This window comes from Alligator mississippiensis, chromosome 10 (genome assembly GCF_030867095.1).
Source record: "Alligator mississippiensis isolate rAllMis1 chromosome 10, rAllMis1, whole genome shotgun sequence".
Taxonomy (NCBI): Eukaryota; Metazoa; Chordata; order Crocodylia; family Alligatoridae; genus Alligator; species Alligator mississippiensis.
The window spans coordinates 26625195-26651246 of NC_081833.1; the positions used below are offsets into that span (position 1 = coordinate 26625195).

The following is a 26052-nucleotide window of genomic DNA, read 5'->3' on the forward strand; positions in this document are numbered from 1 at the left end:
GTAATGAACATCCTCTTCCTCAAGGGAGCCAGGCCCCTGGAGAGCTGGCTGGGACTGCTTCAGAGAGGCTGTGAGCATCCTGCACAATACACCCATCCCCAGCCAGCAAGCCAGGCATCTCTCTCAGCAGTGGCACAGCTAATCCCTTCTCTGCAACCCCCAGGTGCCGGAACCACGCTCAGACGCAGGAAGCAGAGAGAGGGGTTCCTTTATCTAAAATTTAATACTTAAAAAAAAAACAACAAAAAACCTTCTGGAAACAAACCACTCTGGAATGAATGGATGGGAACTCTGAGCTGGGCATGAGACCAGCAGTTGGTTACAGACTAAGGGGCTGAGAAGTCCAGTGACTTGAGGCCGTGGAGCTAAGTGATGCATCAGCGATGACTGAAGAAGCCCTGAGGATGGTTAAACTTGAATGGCTTCATCCGGCTGGGCCCCCTGGAGGAGGAGACAGAAGGTTAGTGCATGGGTCAGGATGCAGTGAGTGCTGATGGCTCTATGGTGAGGGGCCTGCTTCCATCAGAGCCCAGCACAGAAACCTAGAGGGTAGCCTTGGAACCTATCCCAAACCCAGGGACCAAGGCTGATGTGGAATCACTGCAGCTGAGAGTTTTGGTTTCACTCGTGGGGCCTGTCTGCAAACACAGAACTGCCAGGACAACTGGGCTCAATATAGGCCAGGGCAGGGACAGCTGGGAGTTAGGCTGGGTTCTGGTGCAGTTGCCAGGAGGAAAGAGGGTCAGGACTGAGATAGCTGTGCTGTACAGGGGAGGCCAGTACAGTGACAGCACCAAGGCTTAGAGTGTGTGGGGGCAACTGGCCACACAGAGACTAGTGCTCAGGATCAGATGTGGGGAGATGAGTGCACACTGTCCAGACAGAACCTGCTGGGCAGAACCATAAGTGCTCAGCAGGAGCCCCCAGCAAGGGTGGACACATGAGAGGCAGTTTCTGGACCAGGACTCCTGTCTGGAGGATAAGACAAGGCACAGGGACAAACCAAGGAGGTTACTTATGATCAAATGTTGGTAGAGGCCCAGCACAGCCTCCTTGGCAAAGGAAGAGGAGCTGCCATCTATTGTATCACACAGCATAGAGCAAGGGCCAGCTACCAAACATAATAGCTTTAGCTGGCAGGTAGGGCACTGAGCGGCTCCGCCAGGGACCAGAGGTACTCGAGGTTCAGGATTCCATCCAAGACTGTGATGCAGCTCAGTCATGGGAAAAGAGACAGCGAGTGGAGACATGAGCTACAGAGATCAGAGCACAGAATATGCTCAATGGTGCTGCTGTGCTGACTCATCTCCAGGTGGGACATGAGCTCTATTTACAGCTCCTACCTTTACCCATAGAGCTCCAGCAGCAAAACTTCAAGTGTGGGTACATGTGCAGCCCCTCTTCTGTACTGGGAGCCACTCCACCTCTGCCCACCAGGGAAAGGTTCTGCTGCCAGCCAGTTACTTCCTGTTATACCCTTTTCATCCGGGGGACCCATGCCACTTGGCACATCTCAGCACTCCCCAACTCCATGGCCTACTCCTGGCAGCCAGTTGGGCCAAAGATCCTTGCAGATACTCACCTGACGAGCCGCAGGCACATCTTCTCCTGGGGGAACTCCTTGGGGCCCTCCACGCTGTTGTCATGGGACTCTGTTTCCAGGTAGACATCCAGAATGACACACAAGCGCTGCAGCTGATTGGTCAGGAGCTGGTAGCCAGGCTTTGGCCCACTCAGCTCCTTGTAGAAGACACTGACCTCACTCTCCATGGCCTGCAGGAAACAGCAGGTGAGACTACCCCTGTGAGGCCATTCTGGGGGGCTCCAGTCAGCTCTCACGCATTACTCTATCCTTCCTGCTTTAGGGCTCATCACCATCTCCACTTCCCCGCTACAGGAACCTCAAGGGTCACATACTCCCTCCCCCTCTACAGATGAAAGTTTCATTGCTTCTGAAGCACCCATTTCTGCTCCTTTCGTTGGCAGCTGGAGAGGCAACTCCACACCTTCCCTTGGCAGTTTGTTCCATTTTCTACTGTTCTCAGGGTAAAGATGTTTTCCCAGAGGTCTGATCTAAAGGTGTGTTGCTGTTGTTTAAGCACGCTGCCAGGGAGTCTCCAAGTCAAGGGAAATAACCTCTTCTCTCCTTCGCAGCAGCCTTTCAAATACTTGAAACCTACAGCTAGGTCCCCTCCCCACCAGATATTCATGTGTCCAAACTACAAATAACCAGTTCTTTCAACCGTTCTTGGTACAACTTACTTCCCAATCCTTTCCTTACAGTCACTGCTCACCTCTGGACCTTCCCCAGTTTCCCTACATACTTTTAGTCAAATGCAGGGCTCCACCTGAGTCCTAACTAGTGCCAGCTTTCCCTTTCTTGCAATGAGAGGCTGGAACTCTGCCCCTAGAAGCCCAGTTCCTTTCCATTCTTCCCCCAAGCAGGCTCATCTTCTGCTTCCCTCAATGCCACTCCTACTCATGGACTCTATCTAGGTTGCTCACAAGAGGGAAGTTCATGCTTCACTGCCCATTCTACAGGTCAAGCAGACCTGCCACCTAGGAAATGCCCTGTGATCACCTGGTTCCAACAGCCAGGGTCTGGCCACCCTATAAGTAACGTCCCAATCAGATCTGCCCCAACAAGGGAGCATGCCTCAGAGGCACACTACTTTCCAAGACCCAACCCCTCCTATGCAGCCCCTTTCCCCACCTCCTGCTTACCCGAATGTTGTCATCATTGTTGTTGGTCCGTTCCCCTTTCCAAGTCAGGCAGAGGCTAAAGACAGGCGGCATAGAGGAGTAGCCGGGGTTCAGCACAACAGCTGCCTGGAGTTTGGCTGTGGCAGGAAAGAGAAGAGAGGTTTACATGAAGCTCATGTTGTCCATGCACCACTCAAGACATTTCCCTTGGTTGGTCTTTTGGGTCACCTACGCACACATGTGGAGGTTGCTCCGATGCACTGGAATTCCAGAGCATTGGAGCACTCGATTATTTGAGTCTGCTGGAGCATGGCAATTGCCACATTCCAGCAGCCTCCTGCGCCTTGCATATTAGCACCCCTGAACCCCTGAACTTAAAAATGGTAGCGGGGCACTTGAACTAAAGCTCATTGAACAAGCTTCAGTTCAAGCACCCCCACTGCCATTTTTAAGCATGGGGACACTGATACACAAGATGCAGCAGCACTTCAATTAAAGCAGCTGTTGGAGGCACTCTAATTAGAGTGCCACCCCTCCACACTCCCAGAGCAAATGTAAAAGTGCCCTCGGTGATGGGCAGCCCCCCTCCTCAGGGGGCCTGCCATGCTGTGGAAGGATTGGTTAGAAGGAGCCGCTGTCTTGATTCTGGTTATGGCTTACGATGACACTGGGGAGGCTGAGGTGTCACTCACTGGCAATGGAGAACGCAGGCAGGCACCTACCTGTCCCCCTTTCTATCAGTGCCATGTAATAAAGGTGGGTGTCTTCAGCCAAGCCAGCCTCCACGATGTCTTTGGTGTAAGACAGCTCCTGCAAGGGGAGAAGCACCCAAGGGGCTGAGCGAAGCAGGGTGCTCAGAGCAAGGGAGCCAAGGACAGGGACAAGGTGCTGGGAATGGGGAGAGGAAGTCAGCTCCTTGCCCTCTACACCTACCAGGTAATCTTCATAGGTGATTGCCGTCCACTTCACCAGGCGTGACACAACCTTGGCAGGGAAGAGCTGCTGGCACTCGCTGGAGACTGGCACAATGCCATGTTCTGAAAGCAAGTGACAAGCCAGCAATGACCTACATGCAGGCAGGATCTAGCCCAACTAACATTCTTACCAGGGCAACAGGAACAGAATGTGGATGGCGGTGGGTTGAGCACCAGAAAAAAACTGGGTTCCATAGGCCTTTGTCTGTCAATACCTATGCTGACAGTGACTTGCCTGGGCTGAGATCACATCAGGTCTCACAAACTGGGTGGTGGTGGGTGAGGTGATGGGGAAGCCTAGCATGCTTCAGGAAGCTATTTTGAAGTGATTCCTAGCACAGTGGTAGAAGAGAGAAAATACAGACTGGGAGAGCTGGTCCAGGTATGGTGCAAGTCAGTTGGAGTACAGCTTGCCTCTTGACCCAGCAGAAAAGCACAGTAGCACTGTGGCTGCCGAGTCTTTACTACTGGCCACAGTGTTGAAGACAGTAAGATCATCTGGAGTTTCTGACGGCAGGTAAGGATTGCGGCACTGGCCAATTAAGACAAATCTGCTGCAGGTACTTGGTCTGGCTGCTGAAAGGGCAGTAAGTACAGTGCTGTTTGTATAGAGGTACAGGAAATAGCTCCCCACAAGCGCAGAAGAGAAGAGGAGACATTCACTGTCTGAGGGAAGAAGAGCAGCTGCAGGAATGCAGACCCTGACTTTCCTCCTCTAAAAGCAGGAGCTTCAGAATAAAGCATTGCATGGTGGGGGCAGGGAATGGTGGCACCATAGGAAAGAACAGACAGGGAACCCCTTAAAGGAGACACCATATTGTTGCCTCCCCAAAACCTCATCCAAACAGCTGTCCCTGTTTTCACAGGGAAAGTCCTGGGTTGGAGTGGGGGTACCAGGAGGAGGGAGATGCAGGTAGGCTGGGACATCCTCACCTAGTGAAGCAAACTGTTTGTGGAGAGCCAGCCGGGACTGCAGCCTTGTCCGGAGCAACTTCATGGTCATCTCCATGTGGCTTGCACTCAGGGAGTTATCTGCAGTCACTGTGTGCTGCAGAGGGAAGGGAACATTATATGCAGGTATTCCCTACTGCCTACCCCCCTACTCACGCAGAGAAGTCGACAGCTGTGCTTGAATCCCTTGAGCATCATACTGCACATGCCTGGCAATACCTAGCCTCCTCTGGAAGGAAGAGCTTAAAACATAGCTCCCCTTTTCTCTGGAATGACTCTGACCCCTTCAACTTAGTTTGCCTGAATTGTGCACATAGGAATCAGGCTGAGATTTAGCTCCCACCAAGCTAATGAGCCTGGGCCATGGCAGAAGCACATCATCAGTACCCCTCCCCCATTCATGTCCCCTAAAGGACAGACACGTGATCATCAGTGATGCTGCAGTAGCCAGCAAATGCCATTGCACCCTGGCTTTGGATCTTAAAAGAATGACAACCCCTGGCTCAGGCAAGAGCACTGCTGCAGGGACAGCCAAGGGAAGATAGCCTGGCAAGACTTCAGCAGCTGGAGAGCTAGAGCTTTGGACATACCTGTGGCTGGTCTTTGGGGAAATGCAAGCCTCCCAGCTTCTGCACCCAGACATAGGGATGCCCCAGCTCTGTCACATAGTCATTCAAAGTCAGGATGCTTCAGAGACAAAGTGGAAATATTACTCAAGCATGGTGAAAGAGAAGCACTACCCCACCCCCTCCAACCCCCTTGTGTGCAAGCTAGAGCTGCTGGGCCTGAAGACGTTCATCTGAACATCAGCAGCAGCCCCTTCCCTTAACGCCCCACCAGACACCGTCTAATGGTAGGATAGAGTTCCCAGTGATGCAAGGTACCCACCAATCATTGAGATGGTGCCCTCAAAGCCAGGACCAAGGTGTTTGTGCACCTTGAATCCCAAGCAATTGAGCTCATTTCCCAACTAAGAAAAGTTTATAAGATAGCCCCTATCTTGCCCAGCTGGGCTGGAGAGAAGCAACCCACAGCCTGCCACTTAGCCTAACTACTCTTTTCCACTAGGCAAGCAGGTCCTTAGAATAGACTCTGATCTGCACTCCAGATGGGCAGCACACCATAAGAAACAGCTGCCAACACACCAGAATCCTGCTCTAGGCTGCACTGTCTTGACAGGCTTCTGCTGGTGGCACTGGGTAGGACGGAAGGGACAGAGACTGGGCCAACTTACCCAACTTTGTCAAACTGGAACTGGTTGGCTGGGTTAGGAGTCTTCTTCCCATGATCCCCAGGATACAGGCAATTCAGAAGGGAATCCGGGGACAGGAGGTCTCTGCCAGAGGGCAAAGGGTAGAGTTAGCCATGCACTTTTCCAGGGCCAGAGTTCTTCAGCATTATGAACAGTTTTGTATGGCCAGGGATTATGGACACTACAAGCAGGTCCCAGGATCACTAGATTTACTTCTTGCGAAAGCTTTCACTGAACACAGATGGTGGAGGCTGCTTCTACCTCCAGCTCTTGCGGCTGTAAATAACATAACCTAATTGAAGGCTACCCAACTTCTAACCAGTTGGGGTCCACCACAAGCCATGCAGGCCGCATCAGCAAGGGCCACACCCATATGAGCCACGGGGCCCCTGGGCCACATGCCGTAAGAGTGCCCCTGCCCCCACCCTCAGTCCCCCAGCTGCAGGCTCCCCTAGCACTGCAGACTGTGCCTGAGCTGTCATGCCCCATATCTGGGGCAGAGGCAGGAAGTAGAAGCTGGTGGAGGGAGGGGGAGCCCAGGGACCCTAGCTTCTGCATCCAGAGCAAGGGGGAAGCAGCAGCAGCCTGGGGGGAGCCCAGGGGCCAGCATCTGGACAACCCTGACATAAATGTACCTGATGCATGAATTCCTGAGTTGGCAGAGACTCAGGAACAGCTGGGAGGTACGAGCCACAGCTGGGGGTGCTACCTTGAGAACCCAATACAGGCAGTCCTCGACTGTATTTACAGCATTTGAGTTATGATGAACAGCACTTAAGACATTTATAAACTGACACCCTGTTTCTACTTTCCGATGATGGTTTCGACTTTATGACGCTTAGCTGGACACGGAGCAGCAGGGGCGGGGTGATGGCCAGACAAAGAGCGGGGGGCTTGCAAGCAGAGGTGACACGGGGCGGCGGATGGCAGCGGCGGTCACACAGCTGGTCGCACGTGCAGCTCCACAGGCTGCTGACAGGCCTCGCACCCAGCCAATCACATGTCACTCGTCAGCAGCCCACAGAACTGGATGTGCAGCCAGCCGTGTGAAAGTGGTGTGCAGCAGCACGAGGTGGTGGATGACAGCAGTGGCCGCCATGAGTGATAAACAGGGTATTGGGCCTTGGTTCAGGAACCAAACCCCCATTAATAATATTGTTCTTGGGGGGGGGGGGGGGGGGGGGGGGGGGGGGGGGGGAAAATCGGTTCCAGGTTACAACATTTTGACTTAAGATATGGTTTTCAGGAACCAATTGTGTCGTAAGTCCGAGGATTGCCTACACTGCAAATCGGTGGCATTCTGAACACAGACCACAGCCATGATACAAATTAAACAGGACTTAAGAGCCCAACAAACCCAAAGCTGCCTGCATGGATCTCATTGCTCATTCTTATATCAAATTAAGTAAAACCTGTCTGTATAAAAGCTGTCTTAACTTGGCCATGACCTCCGCCAAGCATCAAGGAACCAAGGAATCTTGCTGCAAGACTGAGCAGTCAAAAAACAGTAGCTGGGGGGGAGAGGAGAAACAAAGTGCCCCATCTGGAAGAGACTGTAGTCAGACCCCCATCGACTCACTGCAACACAGGAAAGGTTTGCCTCAAAGGGGACCTGCTCAGTAGGGAGTTAGCTACTGCCAATGTCCATGGCCAAGACAAAGGTCATGGTAGCGGGTGCAAACATGCTAGCCCATCATCTGCCATCCCATCCAAGGAGCTCTCAGCACCCAGACCAAGCAGCTGGGCAGATGGAGATTTTCAGCTGAATTAACATCCAGGGCAGGCTTCTGCAACTGCAGTTCCGGCCACATTCTTTCACTAATCAAGCTGAAGTAGTCTCAGGGGAATTCCCCAGAGATAAGGCCTTATCTACAGCACTTGAGACAAGGTGACCTGCAGAGCAAGGAAGTGGAGCGGGAGCAGCAAGCACAGGCCTGGGGATGGGAAGAAAGCTATTCAGCTGCAAGATGGTATCTGCCCTCCTCCCAGTGGGAGACCTGGGCACTCTGGCAATTGCAGCAGATGCACCCCACACACCAGGCGGCCATTCAGCTCCCAACACATGCCGGCTGTTCTCTCAATCAAACCTCAGGGAATCTCTCCCTTTAACCCCAGCTCCTCTCCCTTCCTGCAGAGGATAAATCAGGGATTAAGAAAGGATTCTGCCTCTTGTCCTGAAAGCTCAAGGACCGTGGGGAGGAGTGCAGCTCAGCAAGCAGCTGCGTCACCATTGTGGCTGCCTCGCACAGGCTGGTTGGGATGGGTCCTGGTTGCTGAGGGAAAAAATTGCTGTGTGGGCAAAGGGACCAATTGCCTCCTTTGGGAAGATCTGGAAGTCTGCAGTTCCCCCTGCTGGTAAACTGGGGGAAGTAGAGCTGCTTCCTTCTCCCATCTGATCAAGGACAGGCTGAGATGGGGTATAGAGCAACCATCAGGGGCGGGCAATTACTTTGGGCAGAGGGCTGCTTACTGAGTTTTGGCAAGCCATCAAGGGCCGTATGACAGGCAGTCAAGGGCAGATAAATATTACATTTTCTAAAATTTTTAGGGGCCTGGAGGGCTGGATAGAATTGCCTGGAGGGCTGCATCTGGCCCCTTGGCCGCATTTTGCCCACCCCTGATCTACAGGCTCTTCCAAGTTCCTCTACCCAGGGCAGAAGCATTAGTTTGGTACAGAGCATCACAGAACCATAGGCTTGGAGAGAACTCAAGAGTGACCCTAAGCCATCTCAGACAGATACCTATGCAAGTAGCTAGCAACTGCTTCTCCAAGGGAGAGTCAGGGAGACAGAGGTTCCCTCTAAACACTGGAGGTGCTGCTCTGCACAGGCAGGAGGAAGGAATAACAATTCAGCTCAGCCTAGGTCCTGTGAAACATGTCCCATGAGACACATTCACACCCTTTTGCCCTGGCTCCTCCACAGCTCTGCCAGCCAGTTGCTCCAAGTGAAACACTGTAAAGCAGCAGCATTTTCCTGGCAAGAGATCAATGCCAGACAATAATTCCAGCCACAGTACAAGGGCCAAGACAGACTGGGTTCTGTGCTCTGCAGTGTTCTCAGCTTACCCAGCGCTGATGGGCGTAGTCATCTCCACAGCAGTAGTCACCTTGGTTTTCACAGTCATGACATTGAGGTTCATTAGGTAATAGAAGGTCAGGTGCAGCACACTCTCATCTGCACAGAAATAGAAGTGGTGGAATGCTGCCTTTTCTCCCTGTGCCCAGCCCCAGCTGTGTTGGGGAGAAGGAGCAGGGCAGAGGAGAAAACCCTTCAATGAAAGTGGAAGCTCCATTAGGGTTTTTGCTGGTTCACCCATGCTTTGCGATTCTCCTAATGGAGGGACTTAGGATGTGGATACAAACAATTTTATTGCTTGTGAAGAGATGGGGAGACTTGCCAACAGATGATTTGTTGCAGTCATCTGCCCCTTCTTGCAGTAAGTCAAGCAGAACTGCACTGATCCGCCTCTGAATTAAATAGGCAGCAACTTACTGGAGTTTACCATATTTTCTTGCATACAACATGACCTGGAATAGAATGCACACTTTGTTTCTGAAAGGTACAACGAAGGAAAAAAAAAGATCTTTCCTTGTACGAATGAGTAGCAGCAGCTAGGGAGCTGAGGCTGCCCACTGTTCTGATCCCTGTGAGTTGCAGCAGATTTTACTTTTGGTTTCCCCTGGTAAGCAGCAGAACCCACTCGGACTATTTTTCACATATAGCATGTACTCCAATTTCTAGCAGCTGGTTTTTGGAAAAAGGTGCATGTTGTATATGAGAAAATGCAGTGGTTTCCACTTACTGTGAAAGAGACCCAGGTGAAGCAGTTACAGCTGATTTATTAGCCCCCCCTACTTTAAAACTGCAGACTTGTCCGGTCTTAGACACTGACACTACTGGTGTGAAAACAAGGGAAGTGATAATCAAAGATGTTGGTCTGATTGTTCTCCTTCACCTATCAGGAATAGTTGGGCTCACTCTCAGCAGGGCTACCATCAAGACCACTGTTCACTCCTATACGGGACACTAATGCAGCTTGTGCAATTGGGCATACAGCAAGTCTGCATTTCCACTGGAAACATGACACCTCTATCGAGTTCTAGTCCTGGGACCAGATTCTGAATTTGCATCCGCTAACGTAAGCCTGGAGTGGCTCAGATGAGGTCAGCCAGTGGGCTTACACCTGGATCAGAACCTGACCTGGGGAACCACCATCCTTGTACCTTTGCACTTCAGGTCAACGGTGACAGACAGCGGGTGTCTCTTCAGCATTTCCTTGCGCTTGTCATCCAGCTGCACTCCCAGCGTGGGCCGGCGGCGCTTCTGCAGTAAGGGAAAGAAGAACCACAGCTTCTGAGAACATGGGTCCCTCTCACCCCCTTGCCCCACTGCAACTCTTCCAGGCAGGCTTATGGGAGAAACTTCTCAGTCTGACACGCAAAACGCTACTCACCAAATACATTGTACCCAATCCACATAACACTCCAGTGTGCTATTTAGTGCAGTGTCACTCCCCACTTTTCAGATGGGGAGACTGAGGCGTGTAAATTAAGAGACTTGCACGTGATTAAAGAAGGGACTTGTGTCAGATCTTGGAACACCTGGTGCCTGCCCCTCCTGTCAGATCACTAGCTCTTGATCTACTCCTAACCATCTGACTTCCCACATCCCACTTACATGTGCACCTAGAGGAGGGATGTTAAGCATACTGCCTGCAGAACCAATTTGTCCAGCCCGCCAGCAGTCCAATGGAATACCAGAAGTTGTGGAGTGGCCTGTCACAGAATTCAGGGTTTCTGAATCCCAATGGACATGGCCACCGGCATCAGGCCCTTGGCCCCAAGCTGGTGCTCAAACATGGCCCCACTACAGTTGCTGGTGGCCCTACAAATCCTGCCCAGGGAAAGCCCCTGCAGTCTAGATCCAACCTGGGGCCTGGGGTGAATTTGATACCACTGCTCTAAAGCTCTTGAGGACCTGAATCTCAGCAAAGTCACCTATGGATGATGCAGATCCTGTACAGCAAGTAAAAAGTTTCCAATGTTAGCCAGAGAAACAAACATGTCACAACTACTAGGCTGCATCTTTCCTTTCCTCTCTCTGGACCAGTGACTATTTTTATAAAATGGAATGGTTCCAAGAGAAGAGACTGAGACCAACACTATAGGCAGATGGCTACAGCACTCCCCTAGCCTGTAGGAAATTGAGTTGAAGTCCCTGCTAGGGCGTATTTGGGGAAAGAACTTGAAAGCAGAGTCTCCTGTCCCCCAGAAAAATAGCCTTACTCCTAGCTTATTGGCTGTTCTGCAGCAGGTCTCTCTTCTGCTCTCATTTGGCCATAAATTGTTTATAAAGGGCTTAGTTTCACCCTGCACTGGAACAAATGCAAATTTCAAATCCTGGAGATTTTCCCCATTGGGAACAGCTGCTCCCTAGCCAGCTCTGTGCACACCTGTGTCGTCCCAAAACATCCACAGAGCCACTCACACAAGACCTTCATATTTCCAAGGCACTAATGGCAATTCAGTGCGAAGTTCTCATTGCAATTGAAAACAGGCCCCTTAAAGGACTCTGCAAGCACTGATCCTCCTTCAGTCCCCTTTAGGAGGCATTACTGAATGCTGCAGAGGTAGACATTCAAGCACAAAGAGGTGACTCTGCCAAGGCCCCCACAGCAGATTGGTGGCAGTGTCAGAAACAGCCAGCGCCAGCTCAGACCCACTCACTCTGGGCATTGGTGGAAACAGCACTTGGTTCAGTCCCATGAAGCAATATTTAGTGTACAACCCAGAGTATCAGAGTTGAAACTGCCTTACCGTGGTCTGCTCCTCCTCGGCGTCAGAGTCACTTTCATCATCTGCAAGTTCAAACACAGGGATAAGCAAGGGTCACAACAAGACACCTTGCTGGGGTCATTTGACCCCAGTGCTCTTTCCTGCCATAGCAGGGGGTCGGACTTGATGATCTGTCAAGGTCCCTTCTGACCCTACGAACTATGAAATTATGAAGATACTCTCCAAGTAGCGCAGCTCAGTGCATTTCCAACAGAGATACCAAGGTATGGAGTGCATCAGGGCCACTGCCAGTGCCCACCAACCCCTGCACTACAGTGTTAAGTCCTCGAGGCATCAGCACCATCCACTGAGAGAATGTTGGTCCTTCACAGGGGTACTCAGGCAAGAGACTCCCAGAGGGTCTTAGTAGGCTGTCAGCCCCTTTAAAGCCATTTGAAAATCTCTTTGTTCTCAAGTACTCCCCCACAAACCACTAGGATGGAGAGGCCTGTGTTAACAGCCCCCAAGCTGAATGCCATGCTGCTTACTGAGCTGTCAGTCTCTCTTCTAGAGAATGACTCTAGCATAATGAAGGTGCCCAAGTGTCAAGACTGCCTAGGCAGCCAGCATGCAAAGAGAGATTATCAGCCCCTCCCAAGGAACCCTCCCTGTCCCCCTGCCCCTCCCACTTTTATCAGTTGACTGCCTGCCAGACAAAGCAAGGCAAGGCAAGGCAGAACTGACTTGTGATGTACCTTGGGAATCCTCTGGAGGTTTGTAGAGGGCTTTGGCTTCTTCCACACTCCCTTCAATTGCTACAGACAGCTTCTTATCTGATGAGGGAAGATTGTCATTAACCCTGCCCCAAGGTGGGAAAGCCAGCTAGCCAGCCAATGTGAGCACTGACACTGCAGGCTGTCATGGCCCAGATAAGTATTGAGGTTGGAAAGGGGGAGGTAGACAGGGTGCTAAGAGGTTATCAGTGTATTACCGTGGCCCCCTCGTCACTTCATGGCTGGTAGATTCAATGCCTTAGGGACAAATAACCTTAACCTTCAGGGTCACTTGTAAAGTTATGCTACTGAGATGCGACTCCTACACTGGCTAGCAGGCTGCAGGACTACAGCAAGAGCACACCCTTGGCCCAATATTTCATGCTCTTCTCCATAGTAATGATGACACTGGCCACCATGCAAAACAATGGTGGTTTCAGACCCAGGGCAGGGGAGTAATTCTTCAACCATATTGGTTCACATGGTTAAAGCCCTCATCTAAACTGCACAGACTAAAAGTAGGCATGTACTTCACCAAGGGGTAAAATGCTAGGTGGGTTGTGGTACCATCTTAAAGGATTTTGTGCAACACAGCACCTTATCTAGGTGTTTCTGCCAGGCTCCCCCTATAATAGTAAGCAAGTGCATTGGGCTAAGGAATCTGAAATGAGTAGGTCAAGAAAAGAAAAAGTGGAGAACAGAGCTGGTCCCAACAGGATTGAGCATGTTCATCTCCCTGCATTCCGCACTCAGAACAAGGGAGGGAAATTTGGAAGGCTGGACTGGTTTGGGACCGTGCCAGTGAAATGCTCTCTCACAGGTAGTAGTTAGACTGCCAGACTTGCTGTCCACGGATGCTGCTGAGGCCCAGAATTTAATGACGGTCAGAAAGGGACAAGAATATAGGTAACAGAACCAGCCAGAGTTGGAGAATAAAGTAGCAGCAGTTTTGGAAGGGAGATAGAGCCCAGTGCTCTTGGGCTCAGGCCAATCCCCAGCTGTTAGGGATCAGGATGAGACCCAAATGGTGGGAGGGGGAAGGGGCTGGCTGGGCTCTTGCAGCTCTCCTGGGACATCTGAAACTGGCCAGTGGCAGAGACAGGAGACTGGGCTACACAGACACCAGCTCTGATGCATTTTGATAAGGTCTTGGGAGTCTCAGCACCTCAGAGACTCTACCATAGGGTCCCTCAGGGCACTCATTGCTATGATAACCAAGCACTGCAGAGAAGACTCAAGGGAATTCCATGAAGGGGCCTCTCTGGGCTCCTAAATACTCTGCCAGGGAATGGGAGAAGAGTTTTTTATTTTAATATAAGCCATTTGGGTCTAATGGAGCAGCCCCATCCCCACCAGGCTCCTGCAGGGCTTAGACACAAGAAATGAAAGGTACTCACCCTGCCTAAGGGGCTGGGAGGAGGATTTCATGTGAGCTAAGGGGACAGGCCGGAAAAAGGGACGGAAAGGAGGGAGGGAGAAAAGGAAGAAGAGAAGGGACAAAAGGGAGAAAGACAGAACAAGAGAGGCAGTAACACACTGCTGTGTATTGAGAGGCAAACAGCGGTTAGACAGGCTAATTTTGCCAAGTAAGGGGTGGGGGTTATCCTGGGCTGCCACTGCAGGAGCTTGGACTAAGGCCCAAAGAGAATGGGGTCTTGCCTTCTTGCTGCATAGGTGCAACAAAAAGGATGAAATCCATAGCACCCCCTGGCTCCATCTTAGGCCACCGCTGCACCTAGCAGTTGTTTTTGACTTTGCTTTACGTTGGGAACCATGAAGAGTTAACACCTCTCCCCTCCCCCAATGTGGGCCCAAGATTAATAGTCCTCAACATTCCTGCCAAAGGGCAGAAGATCCCAGTGCTAATCCCCCCAGGGCAGGGAAGACTGCCAGCTATTTAAAATGGAATGGCATTCTGTAACTGGGATGTTTGCCCTCACTGCTGTAACAACCACATCCTCATGCAAGCTTGAGGGGGGACACCAGCAAATGGAGTGGCAGATCTGGAATTAACTCTCATGGCAATTCCTTCAAGTCAGGCACTGGAGGGACTCTCTTGAACAGCCAAACCAACAAAACTTCAGAAACACAGTACTTTCTGCAGACATCAGGGAAACGACAGGGGGGGGGGGGTGCACTCTGCCCACCCCCTTAGACTGCTGGCTTTCAACAACTTATACGAAGGTTGCTTCAGACCTCCCAGCATGCTCCCCCCAAGAATCTAATGTCAGTACTCACCACAGGCCTGGCCATAGGCATTGGCTTGGACAAAGAGAACATACAGAGGTGGTGGCAAATGTCTAGCTGTCTCGTACTGCTTGTGTGCCTGGTCAAATGGCATGAAGAGGTACTCCTGGACAGGGAGGGAGGCCTGGTGGGACACAAGGCAAACACATGGCATTGGTACTAAAGTAGTGTGCACATTGGCCACTCACCCAGAACTTCCTGTCTGTGGAATAGGACCCGCAGAACAGACATTGTGCCACTCAGCAGCAGCAAATGAGCAGTGCTGACAGCCTAAGGGAAACTTGGGACAAGCCTCCTTCACTAGATAACTGGCTTCAAAGAAAAAAGATACCCAGCTCCTTCTCTTGCTCCCCCCAAACAAGTCAAGGCAATGTTCTTACACACTGCTCTCCAGAAAAGGGCCCATTTAATGAACCCATTGCAAACGCTGCTGACACAAGGGAGACTCAAAGAAAAGTCCTCACCTAGAAGGACAGGCAACATAGCCAAGAGCAGACATGACTCTTCTCAGCAGCCTCAATTCACCTTTCAGGTTTTCTTCTAAGTGAGCTACCTCCATTAATTGTGTGTTTTGGAACAGGACAGCACAATGTGCTCCGACCCACCCAAGATTCTCTGCAAGTGGCCCAAGCCTCACAGACAAAGCAGAGGGTGAAATTTGGCTTAGGGAGTACCTGCATGATGCTGTTCAGCCGAGGTTGGAGGCTACTCAGATATTCCTTCTTCACCTCAATCTCCTTCAGGATTTTCTCCTTGCTGGTTAGACATTCCTTATACTTTTCTGCCAGCCTGCAAGGGGGGGAAGTTCAGTTTAGTGACATACTGCATTCACGATGAGAACAGATGTTAGCTGAGAATGTTTGCTCCTTATCAGTGCATTACTAAACTTTGACATCTCGTCTGATTCCACTGCCACTGGTTCCTGGATTGTGATAGCTCAATCTGTACTCTGAAATTAGCTTTAGATCCTGCTTCAATCATTACCTGACCTCAACTGTCACATCTAAAGTGACAAAATAAAGAAAAAGGTCTATTTATTTTTTTAAGTCAGGGGTAAAAGGAAAGGCAGGAAAAACCTGAGTACATCAGGAAAATAAAACTGAAGAAAAATTGCCTCACATCTAAGGAGCATAGAATGTCATTTAACAAACACTGCAATACAGTCCAAGTGCGGGTCTACTCTGAGAAGTATCTTATAATTGGCCCTCCTTATTTGCCAAGCTTGCTCCAATACCAGCGTCACATCTGTTGACTTCATTGACAAAAATCCCTACTGTCTTATAGCTTCTGCTAGTCCTAATGAGCCAAAACAATTCCTCAAGACACTTTTCCATCTTGTGCCCCTGTTATTTTAAATTAAGCACAGATTAGTGATCCATTTGCGAACCAACAGAAGACAGTGAGGTTTTACAGATCACTGAGAACCTTGTCTGGCCCATGGAACCGTTCATGTGGACTATGACAAGTAAGATGGAGAGAGACCTGCTCCAGACTTAGAGTCCAGGACTCATAGCCTTTAAGCAAAATATTAATGGTCATCTGAAGCGTGGGAGACCTGAACACTGGAATATGTTGATGTAGTGTCACTGTGGTCCTGGGTGGGACAACTTCAGCTTAGATGCTTCATCCTCCTTGGTTGGAGACTCTGCCTTCCACGATGTACTCAACTCCCCTGGAGTGAAGGAGGGCCTGAATCACAGCAGTCCCATGGATACAGCAACTAGTGGATCCCATGGATGGAATAATGGTCTCACATTGCAGCAAGGGAAATTTAGGTTAGATATGAAAATTCTCTTGTGAGGAGGGCAGTAAAGCCCTGGAACAGACTACCCAGAGAGGATGTGGAATCTCCATCCTTGGAGATTTTTAAGACCCAGCTAGACAAAGCCTTGGTTGGGATGATATAGTTGGCAATGGTCCTGCTTTGACCAGGGGGTTGGACAAGATGACTTCTCAAGGTCCCTTCCAATTATAATTTTCTATGGTTTTACTATTCTAATTCAGAATCAAAGTATTTTGATATTTAAGCAGTTTTGAACCCTCCCACCCCTACCCCTTCAAATGCCTGTGGAAAGCAGGAACTTTTCAGGAGAAAAAAAATATAATTGGGTAAAAACCCAACTTTCCATTAAAAACAGCTTCAACTGAAAACCCTCAACCCTGTCTAATGAGGCTGTTTGAAATGGAACCAGTGAGACAAAGGCAGATGCTCATAATGTTGTGTTTATGGAGGTACCTTTCAGAGAAGAGTCTGGCTTGTAAAGGCAGTGTTATAAATCTGCTGTAGTCAGAAATACCATGCAGGATGCCAGGGGTAGGTGCAATTGCTCAGCTGGACTTAGGAACAGAACCACTATGAAGCTGCCTTTGTGAAGGGTTATGGAGTAAAGAGCCACTACTAAGCTGGTTCAAGAGCCACCATCCCATGTCACTAGATCTGTCAAGTTAGGGGAAAGACACCACAAACACTATAGGCACAAGAGCTGGGATTCTCCACACTAATCAGTGATTCTGTTAGTCTGCCATTCATTTCTATGGGAAAATCTCAAGCCAGCTATTCTTTAAAAACAGCTTTTAACGTGCAGAAATGTTTAAGACAAACTAAAGCGATTCTTGAGCAGGATGCAGTTGATTTAGACTTGGTAATGGCTGTGGACACGATGACATTCACAATGACCTTTGCTCCTGCAAAGTGCTGAGCATTCTGAAGGCACCTGGAAAGGGTTTGCAGTGAGCATAGATACAAAGTCATGAGCTTGCCTGCAGTTCTTTGCCAGGCAAAGAAAGCCTCACATGCCTGATCTTTCCATCAAGATTCACTAAGAAAGGCATCAGAAAAATTACAGGAATGAGCCCAGATAGAAGGGTGTCATGCAGTTGCTACATCAACAACTTCTGGGATATGGATAGGGGTGCAGCGATAGAAATTTTGGTGGCCGATACCAATAGCCAATATTTAAGGAGGGATATCGGCCGATACCGATCTGATTCCCAATACAGCTGCGTGCAGCTGGTAAGTCTGTTGTGGGAAAAGGAGAGGGGGAGGAAAAGGGCGTGGGGAGCAGATAAACGGCCCTCGCAGTGAGGGAGGGAGTGGGGCTGGGGCAGGCACTGCCCAGCTGTGGTGGGGCGGGTGCAGGACGGAGCCATGGCTCAGCCAGAGGGCAAAGGGAGGGGGCAGCAGCTCCCACTGCTGCACACCGCTGGTCCAGGAGTGGCTCATCCAGGAGGGCATCCGGGGGGGGGGGGCAGGGGGGGCGGGGCGGCATATGCCCCCAGATCTACGTGGGGCGGGCTAGGAAGGCTGCAGCTGCGGGCTGGGGTCGTGCTCCCAGTGCAGTGCAGTGTGGCCCCCAGCCTCAGCTGCAGCCCACCTGGCCTGCCCCACCCTGTGCAGATCTGAGGGCACCCCCCCTACCATTCTCCTGGGCTCTCTAGGCTGAGTAATGGGAGCAGCAGTATGAGCTGCTGGATGAGCCACTCCCAGACCAGTGGCACGCAGCAGCAGGAGCTGCTGACCCCCTCCCCACATTCCCTGGACAAGCCGCGGCTCTGTCCAGCACCCGCCCCGCAGTGCCTACCCCACTCTCCCATCACTTTGAGGGTGTTGATCTGCCCGCCCACCTCCTTTCCCTCCCCCCTCTCCTTTCACCACACCAGACTTACCAGCTGCACGCAGCTCTCCAACCTGCTGGGCTCTGCTCCTCACTGCCTACATGGCTCGCACACACGCACAGGCATTTATCAGCCAAATTATCGGACACATCAGGCTGATTTCCGATACATTCAATTTTTTTTATATCGGTGCCAATCCGATATTGGACTGATGTATACCTCTAGATATGAGCATAGAAGCTGAGGCACACATAACAGAGTACACTTCAATACTGACTCACTGCTACATTCCTTACTGCAAAGAATATCTCCAGGGGCACAAGACTTGAGCACCCCAGTTAGAATGCGGACTCACATATGGAAATGACAAAAATCAAGCTAATGGAATAACAGAATAGAAGGTTTTATTCTGGAATGGGACAGCTGCTAACTACATAAGTCTCTCTTGCATTTTCCAAGTAGTTCTTACGTTTCCAAAATATTACATTACTATGGGACGCTTCACTGTCTACCCAGTAAAACAATGAGCTGGGTATAATATGGTTCAATTCCTCTCAAAAAGAGCAAAGGACAGGACTTGGAATACTTCTGGCTCCCTTTCACCAGAAATATAAAAGAAAATTCCATGATCTGAGAAACAGGACCAAGACAGCTCTAAGAATAAACCAGAAACTACATTACATAGTAAAAGAGAATTTAAGTGAAAAAACTTGGTCTGCATGTACTACAAAAATGAACAAAGGAAAAATATTCACCAAGTCTGAATGTGATGCTCATTTCAATTAGTAATTGACAATTTATTTTACAAGAGGATGCCTGTGGGATGTAACATATGCCAAATGCTTGGTGCCAAATATACAAAGGGCCAATTCAATTGCTGGCCATGTGGTATAAGAGCTCACCTTTTGCGCTGTTCTAATTCCCAGTCAAGGCGGGCAAGGGTCTGGTGGTGGGGATCACTGAGGGTGATATCAGGTTTGCTTATTTCCGGGGGAGCCTCTTTGTAAAACTCCTCCACGCTCACCAGCTCAATTTCTTCATGTTTTGATCTGGAGAAATGGAAGAGATGTCAGTCTCACAAGAAACTTGTTTTCCAACTTTCAGACCCAATTTAAAACCTTAACAATTACAATTCCAGCTTGCAAAATGCAACACATCCTATTTCATGCACGCAGTGTGTCTGCATGGCCAATTGTTCCGTGATTTCCTGAAGTCAGTCTGGAAAGAGTCACAGGTAACTCAGAGCTACTTAAGGAATGTGCATGAGCAGAAGGCTCAGCTTCTGGAAGAACACTGCAGAAGCAATTCAGTTATTCATTTAAGAACAGTCCCATGTGAACTCCCTTACATCTGCATGGTTCCTATAAAAAGCCCCATTTACAAATTAAATCCAACTCTCCACTATGAACCAAAGTGTCCTTCCCACCCCCCAGCCCCACTCCCACTCCAGAGAACCAATGCAAAAACCTCCAGAATGCCCACGTCATAGCCAGATTCTAGTCCCCCACTACGGAGGCTGTAACAGGGTGATATGGCAACCCTGTTACTAAAAATACCCGGGAGTAACCCTGCTGTCCCTAAATGACTGGGAGTAACCTGGCAGGGTCAGAAACAGGGCAAGCATGGTGAATATACCGGTGCAGCTGGAGAGAAAGCATACGCTGGTAACTAATTACTTTGATTTTTGCAGGCAACCACCAAACTTTCATGGGCAAACCCGCAGAAGGAGGGATAAAAGGCAGCCACTCTGAACAAGCGACTACCCCCAGGGGCACTATGAGGACTAGAAACCCAACGCAACAGGTGGATCGTAAATCTCCAAACGGATCCCAGCCAGGTGAGCGGACTACAGCCAGGTCCCATCTTCAAGGTGAGATTCATTACTTACCGCGACTGGATAGCCCCCAGGACACCGCCAAGGGAATGAGAGCCCAAAACCCTGAAGACGGGGGGGGTTCAAGAGTAGGCTCCCGGACTCAGGAAAGATGTCAGGAAAGCGGTGGGACACCGCTTAAAGAGACAGACACTTATTTCTTTTGTTAAGGAGAAGGAATTGTTTAATAAAAGAATTCATGGTGACCAGCTCAGATCTGTTGGCATCTATCGTATATTTTGCGGAGGGAGGGTATTAACTCTTCTTTTCTCCCATCATGAAGTCATGGCAGGTGAATCCCTTCCCCAGAGACAAAACTGAGGGCTTGACACCACCGACCCTCCTACAACTGGTGCATTGGCTGGGAATGCATGGAGTGAGAAACGACCCACGGATAAAATGGATTCCATGGAGATGCAAACCCGGACAGATTGGCAGCAGGCCCACATCACGAAGCTGTGCATACTTCAGGGGCAACAAGCCCAGCTAGAAGAAATGGTGAGACTACAAAGCCCAGGAGGCAGAGACTCGAATCCACCTCTTCAACTGGCAGCAAGACCCGAGTGAAAAGATCAAGGCCAGTAGGTAATGTTCCGGGAGGGGGATGTGGAAAGGTTCCCTGAGATAAGCCCACAGGATGACCCCCAAGGCATTCTTGGAAGCCTTCGAATGCATGACTGTGGCTCTGAAGTAGGGCCCAGCTAGCTGGGCAGTTAGGATCAGGCCCCTACTGGTCGGACCGGCCCAAGCCACCTACAGGGCTCTAACCAGAGCAGAGGCTTGGGACTATGGGAAAGTGAAAGCTGTGATACTATACCGGCTGGAGATTTCCCCTGAGACCTATCACCAAAAATTCAGGGCCAAGAAAAAAGTAGAACTCAGACCCCGCCTACTGGCCCAAAGTCTGAGAGACCTGGTAGAGTGCTGTCTCCATCCTGAGGAACGGACAATGGTGGAAATAACTGATCTTATTGTGTTAGAGCAATTCCTGGTGGATCTAGGGGACCGGATCCAGAGATGGGTCAGGAGACGCTGACTAAAGAATATGGAGGAGACACTCTGACTGGCCAAAGACTATGTGGTGGCCAAAGCCAAAGGAGATAATGTGAGGACAGAGAGAGGAACCAGGACATCCCAAGCCCTGAGACCCAAAGGAAGTCAGAGGGTAAGGAAGGAGGAAACACCCTGGAACCCTACGCATAAGGGAAGAAACTGGGATAACAAAGAACTCATTTGCTACCAGTATAGGGAGAAAGGCCATATAGCCAGGGCCTGTCCTCAAAAGGCGCTACAGGAGACACCTTCCGATTACCCCCATGAAGAACAGATGGATTGTAGCTTTGGAAGACACAAAGGCCCCTGGAGAAACAAGCCGGTGACAGAAGTCAAGATAGGGGGTACCATAATCCTCGCCATAGTAGATACAGGTTGCTTTCAGACCATGGTCTAAGCGGATTTAATACCGCCCCAAGTGGGGAGCCCTGAAACTGCCGTAAGCATATGTATACGTGGATCTTCCTATATGTCTAAAAGACAGTGGATGAAACTCACAGTGATGGCAGTGGATGAAACTCACCGCTGAGTTAGCAGTAGGCCTAGCTGAGACCCTGCCATGTCCCATGCTGTTAGGGGTAGACTGACCTTGTCTCAGGGAGGTGCTGGATTGGGCCATGCAGGGGCCATCAGGGGAAGACCATATCTACGAGAACCCCACTCTGCATGCTACAGAGACCCTGATGACCCTGAGGCGGGAGAGCTTGACCTAGACCAGCTCATAAATGGAGACCAATTCCAAGAAAAGCAGAAAAGAGAGCCCTTGTTTAGAAACATCCCGAGGGACCAGTTGGCCAAATAAGGAGAGGTGCTAGATCCTAAGCAAGCAAGGCATACCCCCCATTTTGAGGTAAGAGATAACATCCTATACCAGATGGAGACTGGGAGAGAAGGGACAGAACAGAGTCAGATACTCATTCCTAGAAGGTACTGGAGAGACTTGTTGAGAGTGGCTCACACTCTCCCTATGAGGGGACATCTAGGCAGAGACAAGACCGAGGCCTGATTAAAATAATGGGTTTTCTGGCTGGAGCTCTACAAGATGGTAGAAAAATACTGCCAGGAATGCCCGGCTTGCCAAAAGACCAGGGAAGCATGAGTCCCCAAGGTGCCAAGGATTCCTTTACTTCTGGCAGAGAGACCTTTCAATCACATCGCATTGGACATAGCAGGCCCTTTCCCATGTAGCTGGGCAGGGTATCAATTTGTATTAATAATAATTGATTATGCCACCCAGTTCCCTGAAGCAGTGTCCCTATGAACAGTGACTGTCCCAAAGATTGCCAAGGCCTTGATGAAATGGGTGGCCTGGGTAGGGCTACTTCAAGAGATACTAACTGACCAGGGAAAGAACTTTATGTCTAGTGTCCTGAAGGGCATATGCAAGATGCTGTGGATCAAGCAGCTGCAGACTTCAATCTACCACCCCCAAACCCATCGGTGAAACTATTCAACAGGACCTTAAATGGTATGATCCGGGTGTGTATACAAGAGGACCCCAGTAAGTGGGATGGAATGCTATCAGAGAAGCCCTGCAAAAAACACTACTGGGTATTCACCCTTCGAACTGGTATACAGGCATCAACCATGGGGGATCTTAGATTTAATTTGCGAGAACTGGACAGAGCCAGAGCTGGGGAGGCTAAGATGGCCCCAAGCAGTGACCGACTTCCAGGAAAGGCTAGAAAAAGTGCGAGACATAGCCCAAGGTAACTTGGAGTGAAGCCAGGCTCAACGAAAGAGGAACTATGATGTTCATACAAAAGAGTGGGAGCTTAGGTAAGGGGATTGGTCTCTGGTATTACTACCAGACAGCACTCACAAGCTGTTGGCCCGGTGGCAAGGTCCTTTTCAAGTCTTGTGGAAGATCAGACCTGTCAACTATGAGGTATTGAGAACACACCCAGTTAGAAGGAAACAAATATATCAAATTAATCTATTGAGAAAATGGAACCAGCAAGAGGGGTGGTGAATGCAGAAGAATAGGAGCACCGAGGATTTTGAGGAAAGGGAGTATCATGGGAACAACAGGGCCCATCTGGGGAACTGGGGATAGGCGAAGATCTAGGCCCAGATCAAAGAGAGGCAATAGGGAAGATAATTAGGGAATTCTGGGATGTCTTTAATGAATGCCCAGGGGAAGCCAAAGGTATAGAACACCGGATAAAGACACCTGCGGGTGTAGTGGTACGGAATCACTGGCGAAGACTGCCACGTCACCTGTGGCTGGTAGTTAAGGAAGAAATTGATAAGATGTGATGCCTAGGAATCACAGAAGAATCCCATAGCACCTGGCGGAGCCCAAAGGTGATCGTCCCCAAACCAGACGGGTCCATATGCCTCTGCATAGACTACCGAAAGGTAAATGAAGTCTCAGACTTTGATGCTTTCCCTATGCCCCAAACAGACGACATGTTGGAAAAGGTAGGCCAGGCCCAGTATATTTGCACGCTAGATCTCACAAAGGGCTACTGAAAAATTCTGATTCCACTGGCAGACCGGGACAGCATTTGGGACCCCATGGGGGTTGTGGCAATTCAAGCAGATGCCTTTCAGCCTCCACAGGTGGCAGCCTCCTTTCAGAGGCTTATGGACAAATTGCTGACTGCCCACCAGGACTAAGCAGCGGCCTACATAGACAGTATCATAATATTCTCAGAAACCTGGAGTGAACATTGCCAACACCTTCGAGCGATATTGAAGGAACTCCAACAAGCCAGGTTGACAATCCCCGCAAGTGTGTACCAGGGAAGAAAGAAACCCAATATTTAGGGTTCATAGTGGGGCAAGGGAGAATCCAACCAGTGGCAGATATAGTGGCCACCATACACCAATATAAACTGCCTAGAACCCTGAAGCAACTAAGATTCTTCTTAGGATTCGCTAATTATTACCACTGTTTTATTCCTGAGTTCTCTAGGACTGCAGTCCCTATAACTGAATGAACGAAGGGCAGACAGAACCCGGTGTGGACTCCCGAGGCTACCTGAACTTTTGAACAGGTGAAGCAGGTATTGTGTGAGGACTCCATAGTGTACACACCGATTTCCAAAACACTTTCTTTTTACAGACAAATGCATCTAAAACCACCCTGGAAGCCATTCTATTCCAAAAGGAAGGCCCTGACAAAAGGCCCATCGCTTATGCTAGTAGGAAACTGATTGTTGCAGAGGTCTGATACTCCACTATAGAAAGAGAATGCTTGGTAATCCAAGTGGGGGAGGGAGGTAGCTGTTCTGCTATTATTTAATGGGCAGAAAATGTATTTTGACTACAGACCACGCTCCGTTGCGTTGGCTACGGACCACGAAAACAGACAATACAAGATTAACTAGGTGCTTCCTTGCTTTGCAACCTTTTATTTTTCAGTAGAACACCGGTCAGGGAAAAGGAACAGGAACGTGGACTTCCTCTCCCGCCCTGAGGAATGACACACTGGGGACCTGAGACCCCACAACGGGACAGAGCACTATCTGGACACTCCAAGTTTTTTTCTCTTTTTCCTTCTGCTTTCCTTTTTCCGTGTGCTCCTGCTCCCTCCTTAGTGATGCCAAAAACTGAGTAGGTAGGTATGTAACAGGGTGACACAACACTGTTACTAAAAACGTACGGGTATAACCCTGCTGTGCCTAAATGCCCGGGAGTAACCTAATGGGGTCAGGAACAGGGCAAGCACAGCGAATATACTAGTGCGGCCAGAGAGTAGGCTGACACTGGCAACAAATTACTTCGATTTTCGTGGGCAAATCTGCAGAAGGAAGAATAAAAGGCAGCCACTCAGAACAAGTGATTGCCCCCAGGGACACTACAAAGACTAGAGAGACCCAATGTGACAGGCGGATCGTGAGTCTCCAAATGGATCCCAGCCAGGTAAGCAGACCACAGCCAGTTCCCATCTTCAAGGAGGTGAGAAAAGATTCATTACTTACCACGACTGGATAGCCCCAGGACACCGCTGGGAAACCAGGGCCTGAAACCCTGAACACAGGGAAAAGGGTTCAAGAGCAGGCTCCGGGACTCAGGAGAGACGCCGGAAAAGCGGTGGGACGCCACTTAAACAGACAGACGCTTATTTATTTTGTTAAAGGGGAAGGAATTGTTTAATAAAAGAATTCAGGGTGACCAGCTCAGATCTGTTGGCATCTATCGTATATTTTGTCGAGGGAGGGTATTAACTCTTCTTTTCTCCCGTCATAAAGTCGTGGCAGACGAGTCCCTCCCCCACAGATGAAACTGAAGGCTTGACACCACCGACCCTCCTACAGAGGCAATTTATGATCTTTAGAGGCAATGAAGCTCAGCTCTGCTTTTAACCCAAGACTCCACCACTCTGCTAACACGTGTCCCAAATTACTCCTTGCTCCCAAACTTTACTTACTTAAACTCCAAGCATTTGGTGATCTCCTTTTGCAAGTGCATGACTTCGTACAACAGGTTCTGGAGCTGTAGGTGATAGGCATCTACCTTCTGCTTTGCCTGAAATAAGAATACGATCAACTGAATGTAAAAAATAAATAAGTCAAAGTTAATAGAGGAATCAATAGCAAGAGACAGAGGCTGTCATATTGGGGGGGGCGGGGGTAGATTTAGGCAAGGTACCGATGACCATGGTGATATCGAGCCCATCATTAGTAGAAAGACCAATGCATGGGAGGCAGGAAGTGTTTAAAAAATGGGAGCTGCCAGATCAGAATAAAACTAAGCTTTCAAACCCTAAGAGCATGCTGCAAAGGACTCCAAGCAAGGGATTGTGGTCCTATGGATGTTCCTCACTGCAAGGTCTTGTAGAACTGCAATTCAATGCCCAGCTCTGCCAATGACCTGCTGGGCTACTT

At 49.8% G+C, this 26052-nt stretch overlaps 1 protein-coding gene across 1 annotated transcript in view; it reads right to left on the reverse strand.

Annotated features, from left to right (window-relative positions):
• Positions 1-204: 204 nt before the first annotated feature.
• Positions 205-26052, reverse strand: part of THOC5 (THO complex subunit 5) — a 28951-nt gene continuing 3103 nt past the window's right edge. Inside the window, exons 5-20 of the mRNA XM_006265826.4 lie at positions 25596-25693; positions 19194-19340; positions 15351-15465; positions 14668-14800; positions 12412-12489; positions 11699-11739; positions 10106-10205; positions 8948-9056; positions 5863-5964; positions 5219-5315; positions 4611-4725; positions 3637-3740; positions 3426-3513; positions 2725-2840; positions 1583-1773; positions 205-441 (exon numbers count right to left, since the gene is read on the reverse strand). Of these exons, the coding sequence (XP_006265888.1) occupies positions 378-441; positions 1583-1773; positions 2725-2840; positions 3426-3513; positions 3637-3740; positions 4611-4725; positions 5219-5315; positions 5863-5964; positions 8948-9056; positions 10106-10205; positions 11699-11739; positions 12412-12489; positions 14668-14800; positions 15351-15465; positions 19194-19340; positions 25596-25693 (1698 nt within the window). The 3' untranslated portion in view covers positions 205-377. The remainder of the gene's footprint in view (positions 442-1582; positions 1774-2724; positions 2841-3425; positions 3514-3636; positions 3741-4610; positions 4726-5218; positions 5316-5862; positions 5965-8947; positions 9057-10105; positions 10206-11698; positions 11740-12411; positions 12490-14667; positions 14801-15350; positions 15466-19193; positions 19341-25595; positions 25694-26052) is intronic.